This window comes from Martes martes (genome assembly GCF_963455335.1).
Source record: "Martes martes genome assembly, chromosome: 2".
Lineage (NCBI taxonomy): Eukaryota > Metazoa > Chordata > Mammalia > Carnivora > Mustelidae > Martes > Martes martes.
Genome location: NC_137889.1, coordinates 59,533,297 through 59,553,073, shown reverse-complemented (window position 1 = coordinate 59,553,073; position 19,777 = coordinate 59,533,297). Strand labels below are relative to the sequence as shown.

The 19,777-nt window shown below is 52.5% G+C and overlaps 2 protein-coding genes across 3 annotated transcripts in view; both read left to right on the top strand.

Moving 5' to 3' along the window:
• Positions 1 to 2,514, top strand: part of EPHX2 (epoxide hydrolase 2) — a 72,841-nt gene extending 70,327 nt beyond the window's left edge. Inside the window, exons 17-19 of the mRNA XM_080796650.1 lie at positions 107 to 187; positions 1,815 to 1,873; positions 2,039 to 2,514. Coding sequence (XP_080652776.1) covers positions 107 to 187; positions 1,815 to 1,873; positions 2,039 to 2,117 — 219 coding nt within the window. The 3' untranslated portion in view covers positions 2,118 to 2,514. The remainder of the gene's footprint in view (positions 1 to 106; positions 188 to 1,814; positions 1,874 to 2,038) is intronic.
• A 4,974-nt stretch (positions 2,515 to 7,488) lies between these two features.
• LOC308338514 (L-gulonolactone oxidase) overlaps positions 7,489 to 19,777 on the top strand; it is a 31,950-nt gene continuing 19,661 nt past the window's right edge. Inside the window, exons 1-6 of one of the 2 annotated variants that reach the window (XM_080796657.1) lie at positions 7,489 to 7,648; positions 8,572 to 8,673; positions 10,880 to 11,005; positions 12,951 to 13,045; positions 16,743 to 16,833; positions 19,152 to 19,337. In XM_080796657.1, coding sequence (XP_080652783.1) covers positions 7,646 to 7,648; positions 8,572 to 8,673; positions 10,880 to 11,005; positions 12,951 to 13,045; positions 16,743 to 16,833; positions 19,152 to 19,337 — 603 coding nt within the window. In that variant the 5' untranslated portion in view covers positions 7,489 to 7,645. The remainder of the gene's footprint in view (positions 7,649 to 8,571; positions 8,674 to 10,879; positions 11,006 to 12,950; positions 13,046 to 16,742; positions 16,834 to 19,151; positions 19,338 to 19,777) is intronic. The other variant, XM_080796658.1, reaches the window with a different exon arrangement.

Genomic DNA, 19,777 nt, shown 5'->3' with positions numbered 1-19,777 from the left:
ACTATGTCCTTCCCCAGGAAAGGGGGCCCTGAGTTGTGGAGGGGCACAAGTAGGGTACGTTACCTCCCTCCTGTGGTTGTTCCCACTTCCCGTGACCCTTCCACAGATCCTGATTCCGGCCCTGATGGTAACCGCGGAGAAGGACCCTGTGCTCGTTCCTGAGATGTCCAAGCATATGGAAGACTGGGTAAGGGCCCAGTCCTGCTCTGGGGTCATTGGCGCTTCCCAGCAGAGGGCACAGGCGTCATGGAGAAAAGATGGTAGCTGAGGACACAGCAGATCTGCTTGAATCACGGGCTCGACCAGGTTCTCTGTCAGTGGCATCACTGTCACCTCTGGGGAGCAGCAGTCATGACTGGTGCTTCCTTTCCCCTGCACCAATGTAGTCTGTCACTCACTCATGCATGCATGCATGCATGCTTTCATTCATTCATTCATTCATTTCATGGGCTTTTACTGTGTGCATGATTGTGTTGGCACAGTGCCAGATTCGGGGACGGGAAGGATGGATAAGATACAGAGCCCATCCTTGGGGAGCTCACTGTCAGCAGTTCATCCCGAACCCAGGAGAGAATGAAGAAGAGCACAGGGTTAGGAATGAGGTCTTTGCTGACTTTGGTGAACAACCAAGGCTTGCCTGGCAGAGAGAACAGGAGACAGGGTGAGAGGCAGGGAACATGCACAGCATGCTGGGAGAATGGCAGGAATTCTGTAAGCCTGGAAGATTCTGTGGAGCCCACTGGGCCAGGCTGAGCTTTGTACGTCCTTGGACATAAGCCACTGAAGGGAATTGACAGGTGACAACCTTGTGGGTTGGAAGCTTGTTCTGCTACAAACGTGGAGGCTGGTAGGAGCTGGGGAGGCTTCCAGGTGGGGTGACTGTGGGCTGGCTCATTTATCCTGCCTAACTGCTGGGAGCGGTCCATCCACACTTGACTGTGGCTTTGTGAGCCTCAGCAGACACGGCAGACAGTGTGTTAAGTGGGATGCTGCCAAGGACACTGTGGGCCCTAGTGACAGCTGACCCAGAGCTTTAGAAAGCAGTGAGCCCATTTGGGGGGGGCGGGGCGCAGGGGAAGGGATTCATTCTCTCTGTCCCTACCCTTTGAAGGTTTCTGTAGAATTTCCAGTTATTTAGCCGGCCCTTTCCAGCCCTGGTAACTGACTGCTAGCCTCGTTGAGGTTTATGCTTGGAAGGGGTTGTGCTTGGCTCTGGGAGGAAAGCCACATTTTCCCCCCAGCATTTTCTGCATCATGTTGCACAGTTCAAGGCTTGTGTCAGGAGGGAGCGGAGGACAAAGCTGCCACTTCCTCTCTGTCCCTGGGGCTTGTTGCTGTGACCCACTGTGGGGGTTCAGAGTCCAAAAAGGGAGGCTGAATAGCCCTGCATGCAGATCACCAGGGAGAAGGAGGGAGACTGCAAGGGTGGGGGTGGCGGGGGCGGGACTCAGTCACGTCTGTGTGGCATTTTCCAGACCGTGAGCAAGCTGCTTCCTAATAATTCTGAAGAGAAGCAATTTGTGGTATCAGTACAAGTCAGCTCTGAATTAGAATCTTAGCTCCACCACTGTCTGTGTGACCTTGGGCAGATTACCTAACTGCTCTGTGCCTTCATCGTACCCCACAGGATTACAGTCAAGGTTAGAGAAGGCAATGCACGTAGACGACCTGGCACATACAAGGAGCTCCATAAAAGCCCCTTCCTTTCCTAAATGATGCATGGTCTTCAGGGGGTGGTCTGTGGGGAGCACTAACCAAAAACCAGACCCATTTGCATTCTGCCATTGATTTTTCTGGGTGGGGTTTTCTTGCAGATCCCCAACCTGAAAAGGGGACACATTAAGGAGTGTGGACACTGGACACAGATGGAGAAGTAAGGAGATGTTGGGGGGGGGCAACCCTGGGTGGAGGAGATCAGGACTTCCTGTTCACCTCCATTAGTAAGGCCTTTCCTGGCTCGGCCATGCCCTTCACCTCCGCTTTTATGTAGGCTGAGGAGGTCCGGACAGGTGTGACTTGCCCTTTCTTCCCTTTCCAGGCCCACCGAGTTGAATCAGATCCTCACTGAGTGGCTGGAGACTGATGCCAGGGACCCACCAGTGGTCTCGAAGCTTTAGGCTGTGGCTCTTGCCGGCCCCCAGCAGGTGTTCAAGCGCTTCTTCTGTTGGGCGCCGCCCTTGGAACCCAGGCGAGGCCTTGCCCGCGGCTCTTATAACCAGCAGCGTCGTCCCAAAGGGCTTTACTCGAGAGTGGTTTTCTTTAAATGAAGGGAGTCAAATCTCATGTAACTACAGATACAGGAAAAGTCGTGTATGATTCATTGGCCAGGTATAAAGGTGTTACTTTATCTCTAAGAGCGGTTCGTGTTCTCTAGGGGACAGCATAAGACAGCCGGGGGATGATTTCTCTTTGACTAACCAATTCGCAGTTTGGCGGCAAAATCAGCAGTTAATTCTGAGGCACATCTGCTGACGTTGGAGCTTGTTTGTTTAATAAAGGTACAGCCACAGTGGTGCTTGTGTCTGTGTCGCCTTTGAATGCATGTGTTTCCCTCTGCTCTTCAGTCTCCAAGGCACAGCGTGATCTGGACCAGCACTGTCCAGTGGAACTTTCTGTCCTGTGCTATCCGGTGGAGAAGCCAGCAGCCCCATGGAACCACACGCCCTTTCTCCCTGCCGCCCCAGAACCCTATGCCCACGTACACGCATATGCCCTGAGTACCTGAATGTGGAAAATGGCCATGAGGATGTGAATTTCTCATTTAATTTTAATTTATATGAATCTGAATGGTCCTGTGTGGCAGTAGCTGCCAGGGCAGACCAGGAAAGACTCAGGACAGACCCAGACCTGCCCTGTAGCCATACCTTCCCCAGCCATGTCCAGAAGCCACGTCTCTCCTGGATTGGTCTCCCCTGGGTGTGGCACCTCCCCTGGGCTTCAAGCCCTCATCGTCTTCTGCCCAGAGCCGCGAAGCACTTGGGTGGGAAATGTCAAGCCTCGCTGTTCAGAGGAATCCATCTAGCCACAATTGGTAAAATATTTTCTTAGCAGCTGTAGAAGTTTCTCCTGAGTATTGGCTACCACACTCAGTTAACTGTCTGCCCCTGGAGACAGGAGGGCCCGTGAGATTGGCAGCTACCTGTCTAGGTGATTCATCCTTGATCCTAACTCAGAAGATGCCTGCTGTTTTGTAGAGGCTCATTAGATGTTTGCTGAATATATCAGAGATGGAAGCATGGATGCATGGATTAATAGGTTCATTTTAGATTCTGGATTTGGATGTCCTACCGGGTGAGGCAGATGGCTAATTGCATGACTCTGTCCATCATACCAACCCTTGATGGAACAAGACTCTTGGGGTGCCTGGCTGGCTCAGTCGGTAGATCCTGCGACTCTTGATCTTAGGGTTGTGAGTTCAAGCCCCATGTTGGGCATGGAGCCTACTTAAAAATAAAGTGTTAAAAAAAAAAAAAAAGACTCTTACTGAGACTCCCGGCTTATCTGTTATTAGAACTAAATTCAGAAGGAGAAGACCTCCAGAAGTTAGTTCTCTACGAATCTTAGCATTAACTGGCTAAATTGCAAAAGTACATCAGTGGGTTTCTGCTGCACAGACTAGAAATGCAATCATCTTTGTAATAACACAGCTGAAGTATTTACAGTTAACTATAGATGCTTACAGTTTTAGTATTTATGACTGGAATCACTTCATCAGTTTACCTCAGTACATTTTGTGATATATGTACAAGGGTTCTGAGGCTGGTACCTACTTTCAAAAGAATATCAATGATGTCTGTACTCCTGTAAGAGCTCTTTTTTTCACTGTGGTAAAATATACCTAACATGAAATTTACCATTTTAACTGTTTCCAAGTGTCCACGTTCAGTGGCACGAAGTACACTCACTTTGTTGTGCGACCATCACGCCATTTGCCTCCAGAACGTTTTCATCGTCCCGGACGTAGACCATATCCATTGAACACTTAACTCCATGTTCTCCTTCTCCCTAACCCACGGCAACCCCCATGCTACTTTCGGTCTCTATGAATTTGACTATTCTAGCTAATTCACATAAGTGGAATCATACGGTATTTGTCTTTTTTGTGAATGGCTTATTTCACTTAGTATAAGATCCTCAAGACTCATTTATATTGTAGCCTGTGTTAGGTATTCCTTCCTTTTGAAGGCTGAATAATATTCCATTGTCTGGCCAGGCTACATTTTGTTTATCCATTCATCTGTTGGTTGACACTTGCGTGGCTCCTATATTTTGGCTATTATGAATAAGGCTGCTATGAACATGGCATACACATACCTCTTTGAATCCCTGCTTCAGTTATTATATACCCAGTGGTGGAATTTCCGGATCATAGGGTAATTCTATGTTTAATTTTTTGAGAACCTGCCATCCTGTTTTTCCAGAGTGGCTACACCTGCACCATTTTTCGTTCCCATCAGCGATGCAAAGAGTTTCATTTTCTTTACATGATCACCAGCACTTGTCATTTTCTGAGTTTTTGATCATAGCCCTCTTCATGGTGAAGTGGTGTCTCACTGTAGTTTTGATTTGCATTTCCCTCATACTTAGTGATGTTGAGCGTCTTTTTCTGTGCTTGTTGGCCAGTTGTATGTCTCCTTTGGAGAAATGTCTAGTCAAGTCCTTTGCCCATTTTAATTCATGTCTGTTTTCATGTTGAGTTGTAGGAGTTCTTTATATATTAAGAACTCCATCATCCCTTTATAAGATAATACAATTTACAAATATTTTCTCCCATTCCATGTGCCGTAAACCCACTTTTAATCAATTAAAAAATAACTCCCACATCTAAAAGGTCTTGGTTAAGACCTAACTTGTGTTTCTTATGCACTTCATTGTTTTCCATGTTTGTGCCAAACCCCTCAGAATGGGACAAGATGTATCAGCATTGGAGTGTAGGTGTGACAACTTGGCTTATGTCAGAATTTCAAAGACAGAAACAATTCTCGTGTTATGCAACTCAGAGTAAGAAAATTCCAGAGAAAGCCCCCCAAGCAGTAGTCTTTTTTGCCCCTTGAATAGATTGAGGAAGATGGATTATTTGGTCTTTCTCTCCATTAATTTTCCTGGATTCGGGTGGAAAAAGGACTCAGAGAAGCAGGGGACATTCTAGACCGTGCCATCCCTCTTTGTCTTACGTATTGAGTGAACTTTATGCCCCACATCACATTTTAAAGAGAATGAGTAGTACAAGGAAGTAATATCTGCAGGTCAGAAATCATTAAACACGCTTCCAAATGTTCACACTATTTCAGAGAAGTGGTCAGTTACCACGTACCAATTGTGTATTAAGGAAATCATTCTGATTGATGAACAAGTATGAGGGGAGAAAAGGTCAAAAAACAAGCTTCGGTGACCATCGAAACAGTCACATTAATTTCCCTTGCCAACCAGTGTTTGAAAAAATTAAGACTCAGCGATTATTGAACTAGCTGAGCCTTTCGGGCAGGAGGAAATAAGCAATAAACCATCACCCTCAACCACAGATTGGTGGCAACGCAGATTGAATTAATTGATACACACACTGTTTTTGCTGATTTTTATATTCCATTCCTATGCCATTTTATGTTTCTCAGTAAAGGCAATTTATAAGATTGATGTGACTGGCTTGTGGAGTGGGGAGAAAAGCCTTCCCTCCAAGGGCAGTTAGCAAGAGATGAAGAAAGAAAACTGTGCATGACTCCAGGCTCTGGGAAATCTCAGTGGCGGGGGGCGGGGGGGGGGGAGCCCCTCCAGCAGGTCGGGGCACACTCCAGGCCCATCCTGCACTCCATAGCACCTGGGTTCCAGAATGTCTCAGAGCAGAATGCATTCACCAAAAGGAGAAAGCATGAGTCTGACAGGGATTGAATGGGGGTATTTGTGGTGGGGGCAGGACACACTCAGCCTGAAGTTGTGGTGACACGGCTGAAGGGTGAGTGGAAAGCAAGTTACTTATTTAGGGTAATACCCGGCTGACTCTCAGTGCTCCCTTTCCTCCCTGCCATGGGCCTTTCTGTCCCCCCAGGCTTGATACTCACGCCATCTGTGGGCCGAGGTTCCCAGGCCTCCTTCCAGGGCTTCGGGACAGTAGCCAAGCCAACCAGGAGCTTTTTCCACCCCTCAGTGCCAAGGCCTCCAACCACGGTGCCCCTCACCAAGCCCTGACACTCCCAGGCAGGCAGTCTGAGGTTCTGTGGGAAGCCCTCCAGGCCCAAGTTTGCTTCTCTCAGACAACGGAGCCACAGCCGTGCAGGGCACAGGCCCTACCTCTTCCCTCAGGAGCCACCCAAGTGAACCAGGCTCACACGTGGGAGCCAGAAGCCGGGCCTTGCTCTTCTGTCTTGTGAAGACTGAGTGCCTTCAGCAGCAGAGACTGACGCCCTCACGGTCCTGGAGGCCTAGAGTGTGCCATCAAGCTGTTGGCAGGGTTGGGGTCTCCTGGTGGGAATCCTGGTTTGGGAGATGGAGGTGTGACTCCAACACTCCCCCTCTCCAGGACTTTTCTCCAGCATCTTTGACCCCAGTTCCACTCCTTCAGCCTGGACTTTCCCCCTCCCCAACCGCAGAGCTGTTGCTCTGGCTTCCCGCTAGACCCCAGCCCTTGGTTTGGAGATATCCGATCAGCCAAGATGCTCAGTGGCCAGTCTGTTTGTTCATTGCACAAATGTGCTTTGGGCGCTGGATCTGTGCCAGACACCAGCCAAGGGTTGGCAAGAAGGCAGTAGTGTCCGCGCCACCAAAAAGCTCACTGCTGGGGCAGGTGCAAGAGCTTGTGGCCCTTTCAAGCTCCCATGGCATCCCGATGCTCCTTATCCGTCTGCTCTAACCTTTATATGAACCTAGAGAATTAGGCCAAAGTGCCCCAACTTTCTTGAGGAGGAAAACAAGATGCGCAGAGATGAACAGGTAAAGCGCGGATGAGGAACCACAGGTCTGTCTGCCCTAAAGCCTGGGGAAGGGAAGGCCCCTGCTAGAAGACTCTGCCTGGTCTGAGCGGTTCTTGTCTCCCCTCCCCCAGCCTGTGCTAAGCCACCAGCCTCCTGTCCTGTCGTGTCCCTACGGGCGATGGGCCGCTTACTGTATTCATCCCTAACCCTGACAAATGAGCTAAGTAACACAGACGCAGAGCCAGCCCATCTGTCCCAGGATGCCACATGGACCTTCCTCCAAGTACAGACCAAGGGAGCCCCTATTTAAGACCCCCAAGGGCCCCTCACATCACAGCCTCCCTTGACCTATGGAATTAGGGACCCCGTTTTGAAGCGGCAGGGTCCTTTGGTTCCAGAATGCCTAGAGCTGAGTTCAGAGCTCAAGCAGCTTCCAGCGACAGAACAGCGGCCTCTTAACTCAGCTCTTCGCCTCCCTGTCTGGGAAGCCCCCCCTCCCCCCAGGCAGGGGGCAGGCCTGAGCTGGTGTTTGTCTGGGTGGAGCCTGTCGCAACACTGTTTACCCACCTTTGCCAGAGGCCCCGAGCCCCTTGGTATGCAGTAGATACAGAGCCCGCAGTGAGCACTGAGGTCGCTGGTGCTGTCTGCTCCAGACCCTTGCTCCACCTCATCTCTGCACCCCGCTACTGGGCACTCTGTCCCCTGAGGAAGCCTGAGGCCACTGACCCACTCCTGGAGCCATGGTATGGTCAGCCCAGCAGGGCGGTGCTCAGGCCGGGGCAGGGAACCAGGCACGGGAGGACAAAATTAGGTCACATCTGGGTCTGAGGGGAGGCCACAGGGACCCTCTTGAATTGGACTTGAGGCTCTAGGGGTGGCACTGGGGTGTTGGGGAAAGCGTGCGAGCCGAAGACCTGGGTGAACTCCAGTGTCTTCACTTGATTGCTGTGTGTGCTTGGGGAAGTTACTAAACGTCTCTGAGCTTCCATTTCGGCTCCTGAAAATGGGATTACTGTTACCTATTTCGTGCATTATTAGAAGGTCTAAGTAAGATATGATGTATAGAGGATCTCAATACAGTGCTGGGTACACAGGCCGCGTCCAGCAAATGGGAGGCTTATCCTCAGCGCTCCCTGCTTTGGTGCAGACGCCAGGAAGGCTGCTGTGAAGTCTCCCAGACTTGGCTCTTCCCGGCAGGAGAAGTGTGGTGGGAGAGGTGACCGGCAGCTCTGAGTCCTTCTCGGGCCACCAGGCGAGCTCGGGCTGCTCCTTTCCCAGTCTCCCTGCTCAGCGGAGTCCACCTTCCGCTCGGTCCCTCTGAGAGGTGCCCCAGCCAGAGAGGGGACAGGAGAGACAAAACCTGCTTTCCCTGTCTCCACCCCTGACCCCATCACTTCCACTGAGAATGGACGTTTCCTGCGTGATCTGCCCTGTGGCCGAGAGGGGTCAAGGGAGATCACAGGGAGCCCCACACGGAGCTGCTTGGGTTCAGAGCGTCCGATGTGTGTGGCATCTTCCCAGCGGCCCTGAGGGGTGACCCGGGCAGAGGAGCCCGGCTCGGCACCCAGACCCCAGCCTCCCACCCTGCGATGGCGGGAGCATGGGAGGGCTTCCGGGCAGTTCGCGGCCACGGGTCTGTGGTCATCCAGCTCTTTTTCTCTCACAGGTCCATGGGTACAAAGGAGTCAAGTTCCAGAACTGGGCTAGGACCTACGGCTGTTGCCCAGAGATGTACTATCAGCCCACGTCCGTGGAGGAGATCAGAGAGGTAAGTGCGCATTCAGGGCAGGAGACCAGTCCCTGCCCCCGAGAGGAGGCAGGGACCAGGGATGTGCCCGGCTAGGACCACCCCCCAACGCACCTCCCACCCAGAACGGCTGGCCAGGCAGTCCAGGCTCCCTGTTACAACTGACTGGGCCACTACTGGCTATCAGCATTGCATGCACTTCCAGCTCAGACCGCTCCTCTGGGTGTTCTCCTTGTGTGTCTCAAGGTCATCCCAGACTTCCATGCTCCAGACTATACTTCCAGTGTTCTGAGACTCCTTTGTTTTTGATTTCAACCTCTTTTATGCCTGTCTCTGCGTGAGGCACCTGCTTGCTCAAACTGGAAGCCGAGAAGTGGGGCACTGTCTTTTCTTTCCCTTACCTGGCAACAGCAAGTCTTGCTCCAGAAGTTTCTGGAATCCATCCCCTTCTCTTCAGCACCACTGCCGCTCTCCACGCCCAGTCCACCCAGTCCCTTCCTCACCCACCATGACATGACCTGGGAGGCCTTGTTCCTGGTCTCCCTGCTTAGATTCTTTCTTCCTTGGAATGTAATTTCCACATCAGTAGATGCGAGTTTTTTTTTTTTTTAATGTAAATTGATGGGGCAATGCCCCTGCTTCAAGCCCTTTGGAGGCTCCCTATTGTTTGTGGAGTAAAACTGTAACTTGACTCCCAAGGCCATGTATCACCTGGCCTTGGTTCACCCTTTGTTCCTAAAACAAACCAAACCTTTTCCTACCTCAGGGCCATTGTATTTGCTGTTCTCACAGCCAGGAATGCTTGTCCCTTCACTCTTCGCATGACTAACTCCTTTTTATCCTTTAGATCTCTGGGTAACCTTCAGCTCCTCAGTGAGTTCCCACACCAACTTATCTGCAGCACGGCCTCAGTGTTCTCTGTCTCTGCCCCTTGCTTATTTCTTTCACAGCATATTTATAATCGCTTGCAATTATTCTGTTTCACAGATGGGTAAACTGAGGCTAATAGAGGCTTTGTTATTTTCCCATATTAATAAGTATCAGAGCCAGGATTCACACAGGGATTGTCTGATTCAAAGCCCCTATCTTCCCCTACAGGAAAAGCTACACACAGGAAAAGTGGTTGAGCTGGGCCCAGGAGAATGGATAAAAGCTCCACAGGGGGCTGGGGACGGGCACTGTGAGCAAAGGAAAGTGAGGAGCATGGCCTGGAGAGGCACTGGACAGGTCAGGGGTGGGGACAGATGTGCCTGGAGGGGAGGAGTGGGCAGAGGGCAGAAGAGGAAGGCTGGGAAAGTGGGAGCAGAGGGCCTTGAATGCCGAGGCAACTGTCTTCCTTCTGAGCTGAGGAAAAAGCTGGAGGTATGCTGAGATGGCCATAGGCCAAGGCCTCCTTCAGCTGTACTAGCCTACACAATTGTGAATTCCTAGCAGGCTGAGGCCACTGTGGGCTGATATCTCCCTGGAGGGCTAATAGGGGCCCAAAACTAGGTTGTATGGTCAGGAGGCTCACGGAAGATGATGTTAAACAGATTGCTTTGTTGGAGAGCCTGTAGTCTTAAACGTGTCACAGGCATCCCAGGTGGAGAAAGGAGCCAGTGAAGACAGAGCACTTCCCAGTCTCACTTTCTCATGGAACCCCTGTGGTACCCGTTGTCAAACCAGTGTTCCATGGACCAGATGTGAGGTTTTTGAGCTAGGACCTGAGGGTGAAAGGGAATGCATTCATTTGAGCGATACCATGCATTGATATATTTATTTGTTCAGTGATCACCAGAGAATAGTGGGGCTGGACGTGGTACGGACACAGGCAGGTACCAAGTCATATCAAGCCACTGTCCACCCCAGGGGCCTTCATTCCAGCTCGGGAGGCCGCCGAGCCCAAGTAGGCCAAGATGAGGAGCCTGTGGCATTCAGGTGCCCTTGAAAGGTTTTGTGCTGGGGAAGAATGCCATCAGGTGTACCCGGAAGAGCCCCCAGCATCTGCGGGGAGAGCACACGCAGATCACCCTAGGCTGATCCTCGGTTTTCCATTCTACCTACTTCCTGGCCCTGCACTCTGGCTCCCTTTCCCTGAGTGGAGTGCACAGAGGCCTTCAGCCAGGCAGGGGCCTTGGAGGCCGGGGGTGCAAAGCCTGGGCAGTCCACCCCGCTGCCGCCCCGCCAGGTCTCAGCTGCCTGAGGAGAAGGGCAGGAGCTGGGGCTGACTCAGGCATCCTCTTGGCAGGTGCTGGCCCTCGCCAGGCAGCAGAACAAGCGGGTGAAGGTGGTGGGCGGTGGCCACTCGCCGTCAGACATCGCCTGCACTGACGGCTTCATGATCCACATGGGCAAGATGAACCGGGTTCTCCAGGTACTCAGAGATCTCGGCTCCCCACCTCTGCCAGCCCGCAGCCTCAGTCTGCACCCCAGCCCCAGGAAACGCCTCAGCTTTTGTCATCAGGCCTGATCCCCTCCCTGCCCCGAATCCAAAGTGACACCCCACTTCCTAACTGCCCGTGGTCACCCCTCCGCAGAGCCCTCCGTGGACCGCCTCAGGCCTCTTGTCAGGTGTGCGCGCGCCTCCTTGTGGCCACAGGGAGGATGTTCACCCCGTTCCGCCAGGGCCCCCTCTCTGCTTTTCTGTAACAGCAAGTCAGACCCTAACAAGATGCACTCGCAGTGACAAATCTGGGAAGGATTGACGCTTAACTCGTTTTACATACGGGGAAACAAGATCTGAGAGGGTGAGCGACTTGCCTAGGGTTGCATAGCCAATCAGTAACAGAGCTGGGTACAAACTCAGGAGTTGGACACCAGCACTGTGCTGAGATACTGTCTGTGCAGTTCAGCCAGCACTTGGGGAGAGCCCCACCCAGACCTCCTGGACACCTGCCAGGGCAAAGAGGCCAGACAGGTGCCTGAGAATAGGAGAGCTCCTATCCTCCCCTGCCAGGGCCGGGTGCCCCGAGCTGTAGTTTTTGCCAAGTAACCTCCTCTCCACCCAGCCCTGCTAGCAGAGGTTCTGAATTCCCATTATTTCCTTCTTTGTTCAGGCTGACGGTCCCCACGCTGGTCAAGATGTCAGTCATGGCAGTAATTAACTCTGATTGCTAATTAGTAAGGACTGGCCTCCAACAATTGATTTTGCCCGGCTCTGTGCTCAGGGTTGGTGCAATGAGCTTGTGCTCTGGAGTCACACAGATGTGAATTCTCCTCTCAGTTCCACCCCCCACCCCGCCCCCCATGCTCCCGCGACCTTGGGGGAGTGACTTCAAGTTCCTGAACTTGACGCTCCTCCCTGTGAAAGAAGAGACTCTGCTTTAACCTCCCAGGGCTGCCAGGAATCTTCTAGTGCCTCCTCGCCCATGGCAGGAACCTCCCGTCCCCTGCCAATTCCCAGTCTTTGCTTCAGACCTTCCCTGGGTGAGAGTGAGTGGAGAATTTGGACTCCATCTAGCAACTCAAGCCCCCTACAGGATTAGACCCTCCCTAGTTGGTGACTCTGCACGGCTCTGTGGGAATCCCACCGTCCTGGTCTGGGGGGTGCGGTGAGATCGGGAGAAAGCGCAGTAGTGGCAATTAGGAGACCTGAACTCTAACCCAGTTCTGCCAGTGACCTTGAGCAAACCCCTTCTCTTCCTTGCTCCTCATTTGCTTCACCTGCAAGAAGAAGAAGGGGTTCCACAGAATACAGTAGCCCCTGCTTACCTACAGTTTTTCTCTCTGTGGTTTTAGTAACCCACTGTAACCTGCCATTGGAAAGCAGATGATCCGAAGGGCATAGGACAGAAGGACGTGTCATCAGAAGGTCAACAGTAGCCTAATCTTATGTTAGAGTTCCTATGTCCTTTACCTCACTTCTTCCCATCACATGGGCATCACATACCATCTCACATCCTTCCAAGACGAGAAAGGCTGCGCACAATATGATAGCACTCCTGTAACCTTCTTTACAGTATATTGTTATAATTGTCCTATTTTATTTTTAGTTACGGTTTTTATTCTCTGACTGTGCATAATTTACAAATTAAACTTTATCATAAGTTGGTCTATATAAAGGTCAGTGTTATCTGCATTTTCCGGCATCTACTGGGGGTCTTGGAATGCATCCCCTGTAGATAAGGGGGGATGATGGTATTCCCAGAACTCCAGCGAACCCAGGGCTCTGCCCATCCTCCCTTTGGTTGCCTGCAGCAAGTGGTGGCTTGAGCTGACCGTAGGCTGGGACAGATACGTGCTTATTCATGGGGCAGTAGCTGCTGGGTTGGGGCTGGGTGAGAGCCTAGCTGACCCCAGCCTATGCTGGTCTCTTGCAGGTGGACACAGAGAAGAAGCAGGTGACTGTGGAGGCTGGCATCCTCCTGGCTGACCTGCACCCAGAGCTGGGCAAGCATGGCCTGGCCTTGTCCAAGTAAGAGCCACCTCTCCCATTCCTGGTGGGCCAACGCTGCCCTCCATCCCTTGCCTGGGGTCTCGGCCAGACACTCAAGGATCTGGCAGGAGAGAGAGAAATACTTCCCAGGGCACACCCCCTTTCTCTGGACCCCTGTTCTTTCCTTTGTGGGGTACCTGTCTCCCATCCCCCATGAGTTCAGGGACTGTCGTGTGAGAACACAAAGAAACAGGTCAGAGATGGGCCGAGCATTAAGGAAGAGTCTTGTAAAGGAGCTGGAAAACTATGGATTAAATTTTTCTTAAAACTTGCAATAGACAATTGTAGGGACCCAGACAGAAGGATATGCCAAGTAAGTGCAGAGGAACCGAAGGACCTGCTGCCTGAGCCACAGGACTTTGGGGCATCCTTACCTATGGGTGTACTTGTCTCTCTAGCCAAACATGTCAGTCATTGCCTGGATTTAATATCAGGGGATTTCCACTGAAACAGGTGTCAGGTGTAGCCAAAGGATTGAATGTCTAACTGTGGAATTTCAACCATTGGATAAAGGTATCAGGTATTTTGAATAGTCGGGTAGCAATCTCTTTGCAGCTGGAAACTACACTCACGGAAGCCTGTTGTTTGTTTTTAAGCATGGGGGGTCCATTTGCCTGAGCTCTCTTACCACAGGCCTGGAGGCACTGCTACATCTTTTTACTCTGGAAATTGTCTATCCTGTTCCTGCTTCTCCAAACATCATGGCAACTCAAATATTTATGAGGTGTCTACTATGTGTAGGTCTTATTCAGGCCCTTAAGAGGCAAAGATGAATAACACCCAAGGAACTCCTGTCAAGGGACAGGCCAACACCCAAAATGATAAGCATAATGCAAGACAGTGGGTTCAAGGCAGAGAAGTGTCTGGGGGCACTGTGGGGCTCTTGGCCTTGGTAGGCAGGGAAACGTGTGAGGGGATAGGAATCGGGGCCCGCAGAAGGGGCCCCTGGACTGAGTCCTAAAAGGTGACCAGATATAAATCAGAAAAAAAGAGGAAAGAGGGGATTCAGGCAGAGAAAACAGCATGAGCAAAAGTACTGGATGAGGGGGGGTGCACACAGGCACCCTGAGCAGATAGTGGGACAGAATCTGTGACCAACGATGACAGGAGGAGACATGTTCTAGTCATGACGGGCATTAGCTTCTAGACTCTGAGGCTTGTTCATGGTCTGTCTCTGTTCCCCTCTGGGGACCCAATCCTCCTCAAGTGGATGCCTGCCTGGGGCCCTTTGCCACTCAGAGGGAGTCAGGAGTCTTACCCTGTGTATCGCACAGGAGCCTGGGTAGACAGCTCCAAGGATGCTGTGGGGACTCCCGGAGTATCTGGCTGCGGGGCTGAAGAGAACAGAGCTGAGTCAGACCCCACGCTGGGTGCTTGACACATGAGGAAGGAAGAAACCAGGGTCTGAGGCTAAGTGGCTTACCGAAGTCACACATCTGGAAAATTCTGGAATATTCCCCCATGTGGTGGACTGGAGGAGGCAGGACAGCAGCTTGGTGTAGACCCCAGCTTCAGAAGCAGAGGACCTGGGTGCAAACACTGCTGTTTCCTGTTAGTCAAGCTCCTTGACCCGTCTGGGCCTCAGACGTAGAAAATGGGTCTGAAAACAGGGTGCTCAGAGACCTGGATGAGTTAAAGAAGGCCCACGTAACAGCTCAGTAAATATCTGTGCTCACTGACCTTCTGGCTCCGCCGGTGCCTCGCTCCTCAGGTTCTGAGATTATCTTTCCTCTGGCCGTGTTCTCTCCACCCTCTCGGAGGCCAGCCTGACCCTTCCTTCCTTGACCCCTCTCCTTCAGGGCCTCACTGTAATCTAGTTTACTTCTTTGAACACAGTGGTCACAGGCCCATTTCCATGTTGCTTTTTGGTCTGGTAGGCTACGTGGAGAAGAGGAGACACATTGAATTCCATGAACCACCCCTTTGTGGGCACTGAGGTCCTTCTCAGGTGGTCACGATTCTGTGTAACGCTGCGACGAACGTCTTTGTGCTATGCCTTTCCTCACGTTGGAGGATTTCCTGAGAGCAGGATTCCATGATCCTCTTTTTTTTTTTTTTAAAGATTTTATTTATTTATTTGACAGACAGATCACAAGTAGGCAGAGAGGCAGGCAGAGAGAGAAGGGAGGAAGCAGGCTCCCCACCGAGCAGAGAGCCCGATTCGAGGCTCGATCCCAGGACGTTGGGATCATGACCTGAGCTGAAGGCAGCGGCTTTAACCCACTGAGCCACCCAGGCGCCCCCCATGATCCTCTTTTAACATTGTGGTATTTTCCAGATGCCTACGTGGCTCAGTCGGTTAAGAGTCTACCTTTGGCTCAGGTCACAATCTCAGGGTACTGGGATTTACTCCCATATCAACCTCTTTGCTCAGCGAGGAGTCTGCTTCTCTCTCGGCCTCTGACCCTGCCCCACTCCCCCCCTGTTCCTACTCTGTCTCTCTCTCAGATAAGTAAATAGAATCTTTATTTAAAAAAAAAAAAATCCATTCTGGTATTTTCAGAAGTAACCCAACTCATGTGGACAGAGAGACAAGACTAGACACAAACGTGGTAATGGGGATGAGTAAGGGGAGGCTGGAGAGGCTTGGGTTTCTTCGTCCTCTCCCCGTTCTGCTAGGACAGCCCCCCAGGTCTCACCACCTCTAGAGGAAGGTCTGAGGCGGGCCTTCCTAATCACTGCCTTCACCGAAGGTGTCCTGCAGCGCCTTTGGGAGTCAGGGCCCACCTGCCTCAGAGACCCTCAGTGTGTGCAGGGAGTGCGGGTGCGTCAGGTGGTGGGCACACGGCTTCAGCCGCTGAGCCTGTTTCTCCTGCGAGCTGCGCTGTCATGATGATGCTGGGTAGTGCACACTGCTCCTGCCCCCTCGGCACCCAGGGCTCTTTAGTAAAATAAACACTGGTTTCCTTCTCCTTTAAGCTGTGGCTGGGATGTCTCAGAAGACGCTCCTAAGAAATAGGAGTTTTGAGCACCTTTTCCCTTGACCCTGAGTTCTGGGCACATCTTTCTAATTCCTGCCCCCAGAGCGCCCTCTAGAGGGCTCCTGCTCCCCCTCAGGACTCTGTTCCCTGGGTTCACATGCAGTGCTGTTAGTGTTCCTTCCAGGGCCCGGGACTCTGGGCTGAGAGACTGGGCTCATCCTGGGGGCCCCAAGGGGTGACCCAGCTCCTTCTCCTCCTCTCCTGTGGGTTCAGGGAAGCTCCTGCCTCCTCATACCTTCCTGGGACACCTGTGTGAGCCGTTTGAACCAGGTCACTCCCTCAGGGACTCTGTGGGCCTTGACAGGCTGGGGTTAGAGGTGTTCGCAGGAGCATTTGGGCCTTGGCTTGGTGGAGAAGATACTGTTGGCAGATGCGGCCTGTGGAAAGGGATTGTCCCACACTGCAGAAACCCCACAGCTGGGCAGCCAGGCCGCCTCAGAGCTGGACCGTCCCCCCACCAGCTTAACTGACAGGCCCCTGAGACAAGGAGGCAGAGGCTCAGAGAAGGAAAGGGCCACCAAGTCAGACAAACTAAGTCACGGTACATTTGGGGCCAGAGCCTAGATAAGAGATGAATTTATTATTCTGCTCTGAGGGGCCTCGTCCTGCAGCCCAGGGGAGGGAGAGGGTATGGTCCCAAGGAAGCCTAACCACCAGTCCCTTGTGTCCCTTTCACTCCCTCCTGTTGAGCTCAGCCTGGGAGCTGTGTCAGATGTGACCGCAGGGGGCGTCATTGGGTCTGGAACGCACAACACTGGGATCAAACACGGCATCCTGGCCACCCAGGTGAGTCCCCCCACTTGGCTGCTCCACTGACTGCCACTGATGGCCATGGGGTGGGGGATGGGATGAACACCTCTTCCAGGCAGCCCCAGGAAATCAGGGGCTCTGTGGGCAGTGTTGGCTCAGCTCCACGTGGGTCTCAGCCAGCCCAGCTCCCTCCCTCTGGCAGGTGCCCTCCACCCACTCTCTCTCCTTTAAGCCTCATTTATCTGCAACAGACACGAGTGATGAGACACCCCTACCTCTCAGGAGTGTCAGGGCCACCCTGTGGAAAAGGGCAAGTAGGGCGAGAGGTTCCATCCTCTCTGAACCAGACAGAACAAGAGGTCTTCTGAGGTTAGCAAGGGAGGGGAGGGGCCAGGACCGGAGCGGGGGCCACCTGGAGTGGAGTCCAGCAGGTGTGGGCCCAGATCTGTCCCTGATCAGCACTGAAAAGCATTTCCTAAACTTCAGGAGAGACCGGCCTGGGGAACTGGTTACCAACACAGACTCAGGACTTAGATCTGGATTCAAAAGCTGCCTCCCACATACAGTAGGCATGTGCCTATAGGCAACTTTGGACCTCCGTGTTTTCTTCTGGAATTCAGAGAGAAGCCAGGAGGACCAAAGGAGGTAGCTTATGTTACTTATGTGGCTGAGCCGAGGACAATGTGTGATTTCTGTGTTGGGAGCTGCCTGTTAGAGGGGCTTCCTGACAGGCCCGGGTGTGTGCCCGGGGAGGCCGGCTGCTCCCTGTCAGCCGGGAGAGATCCCTTTCTCTACCTCTGGCCTCCTTGGTTTGCTCACCTGGAAAATGGGGATGGTCACAACTGCAATGCATCCGGGGTACTTAAAAGAGTGTACACAGTTAGTGCTCAATAAACATTCGTGATGGGTTTTGCTTATAAGACAGGGGCCTTTCTGAAGCTCCCACTCTGTGCTGTAAAAGCAATTTCAGGATGGCTGGGGATTGGACCACAGGGGTCACTTAAGTGACCCCTAGTCAACTACCCACGTGTGTGGCTCTCTCCTGAGGTAAGCAGATGCCCCAGCAAGCATTGTCTGCGTGTGACTTCTGGGGACTGGATCCCATGTGCTCTGGTCTCAGAGCAGCTCTGAGATCAAAGGAAAACAGCCCAAAAGCAATTTCTAAGAAATTCTTTTTTTTTTTTTAATATATATTTGTTTTCTTGTATACCACATGGGAAACCTAGTTCACACTTGGCCTTAAAACTTAGCTTTCTCATCAGCATCGTGCACAGACTCTGGTTGCTCTTGTCCTTCTCCCTTCCCTCTTTCTACCACAAAGCCCCAAAGAATCCCCAGGCAGGTAAAGGGTGTCCTGGCATGAGCCAGGAAAGGGGAAACCAACCAAGGGCACGTGTGTTCATTGCGCTCGGCCCCTCCCACAGGCAAGAGCTGACGCAGCAAAGCACGCCGGTCTTTGTGGGACCTGATCCTCTGGTACTTGGAGCCCTCTGTGGACATTCCACGACCCTCTCCAAGCTCGAGGGGGAATGTTCAGCAGAGTATGAAATAATTCTGGGTGACCACAAATCAAAATGCACAGGAGATTTCCTAGCCCCTTTTCCTAGGGAGCTCAGCTGGAAAGGAGCGGGAGAGGCCTGCTGTTTTATACTATGCCAAGGGCCGGGAACGAGGGGAGGGGATTGACATTTCAACGTCCACTGTACAGCGGACACTCAGCTGGATATGGCACACACTGTCTCTGAGACAGTTATTGTCCTCATTTTGCAGATGAGGAAACAGGTTGGATAACATGCCCAAGGTCACACAGCTAGTAAAGAAGTGCCTACCTTTATCTGTGGCTGGACCCTGCTGAGGGGTTTCACTGGCCAGTTCTTACTCACAGCTCTGGATCATGGACAAAATCTGGTTTCTACAAAAATGATTCTGATGCTCTCAGTCCTACAGATGGCCATCGTGCCCCATTTCTGCCAATTTCTCCCCTCTGGAATTGGTCGCTGTTAATGGGAATTAGTTCGGCTTTGTCCGTTCTCTCACCCTGAGCCCCCAGCCGCCAACTACACATGTCAAAAGCAATTTCCATCCGAATTAGCAGATAGCAGGGTGTGGAGAAGTACTTAAACCGGTGAGAAAAGAGGATTCCTCTGGAAATGGACACTGGGGTAAGAGCGCGGGGACTGATGCTGCCGGACAGAGCCTCCCGTTCCCCATTGCCCTGTGGCCAGGTGGCATTGATCTTCCGGGGATAGACACCTCCCCTCCCAGCTTCCCAGGACATACCAGGCAGGGAGGGCCTCAGCTGGGGTCTACAGGAAATGCCACCGGGGTTCTGAAGCACCGCTCTCCACGGCTAGGTGGTGGCACTGACCCTGCTGACGGCCGACGGGACCATTCTGGAGTGCTCCGAGTCTAGCAACGCAGAGGTGTTCCAGGCGGCGCGGGTGCACCTGGGCTGCCTGGGAGTGATCCTCACCGTCACCCTGCAGTGTGTGCCCCAGTTCCACTTGCAGGAGGTCTCCTTCCCCTCCACCCTGGAAGAGGTACTGGCGTCTTCCTCGCCCCTGCTCAACCTCAGAAAATCAAGGGAGGATGCTGACAGGGAGGTCATGCTCCACTGATGGCCCCGGGGGACCCCGCAGGCCCCCTGAATAGGGGAGTGGGCTGATCTTTCTAGCTCTTCCTTGCCCCAAGGATACTGTGGCCACGTCCCTTTCTGAGCAGGTCAGTGAAGCTCAGAGGAACTGCCTGGGGTTGGCAGACATCTGGGTGAGAAGGGAGGTTGGGTGCTCTGGGAAGGCATTAACTCTCAACTGCACTGAGCTGTAGCAGGTGCCCAGGATTCCCTTTACAATGGCTTCCTCACAGCCAAGCGGGTGGGCTAACTTTGCATTGGGCTAGCTGCCCAAGGTAACACACAAGGAATGTGGATCTAGATGATGGTGGGTGGAAAGGATGACTTCTGACTGATGGCGATGTTTTG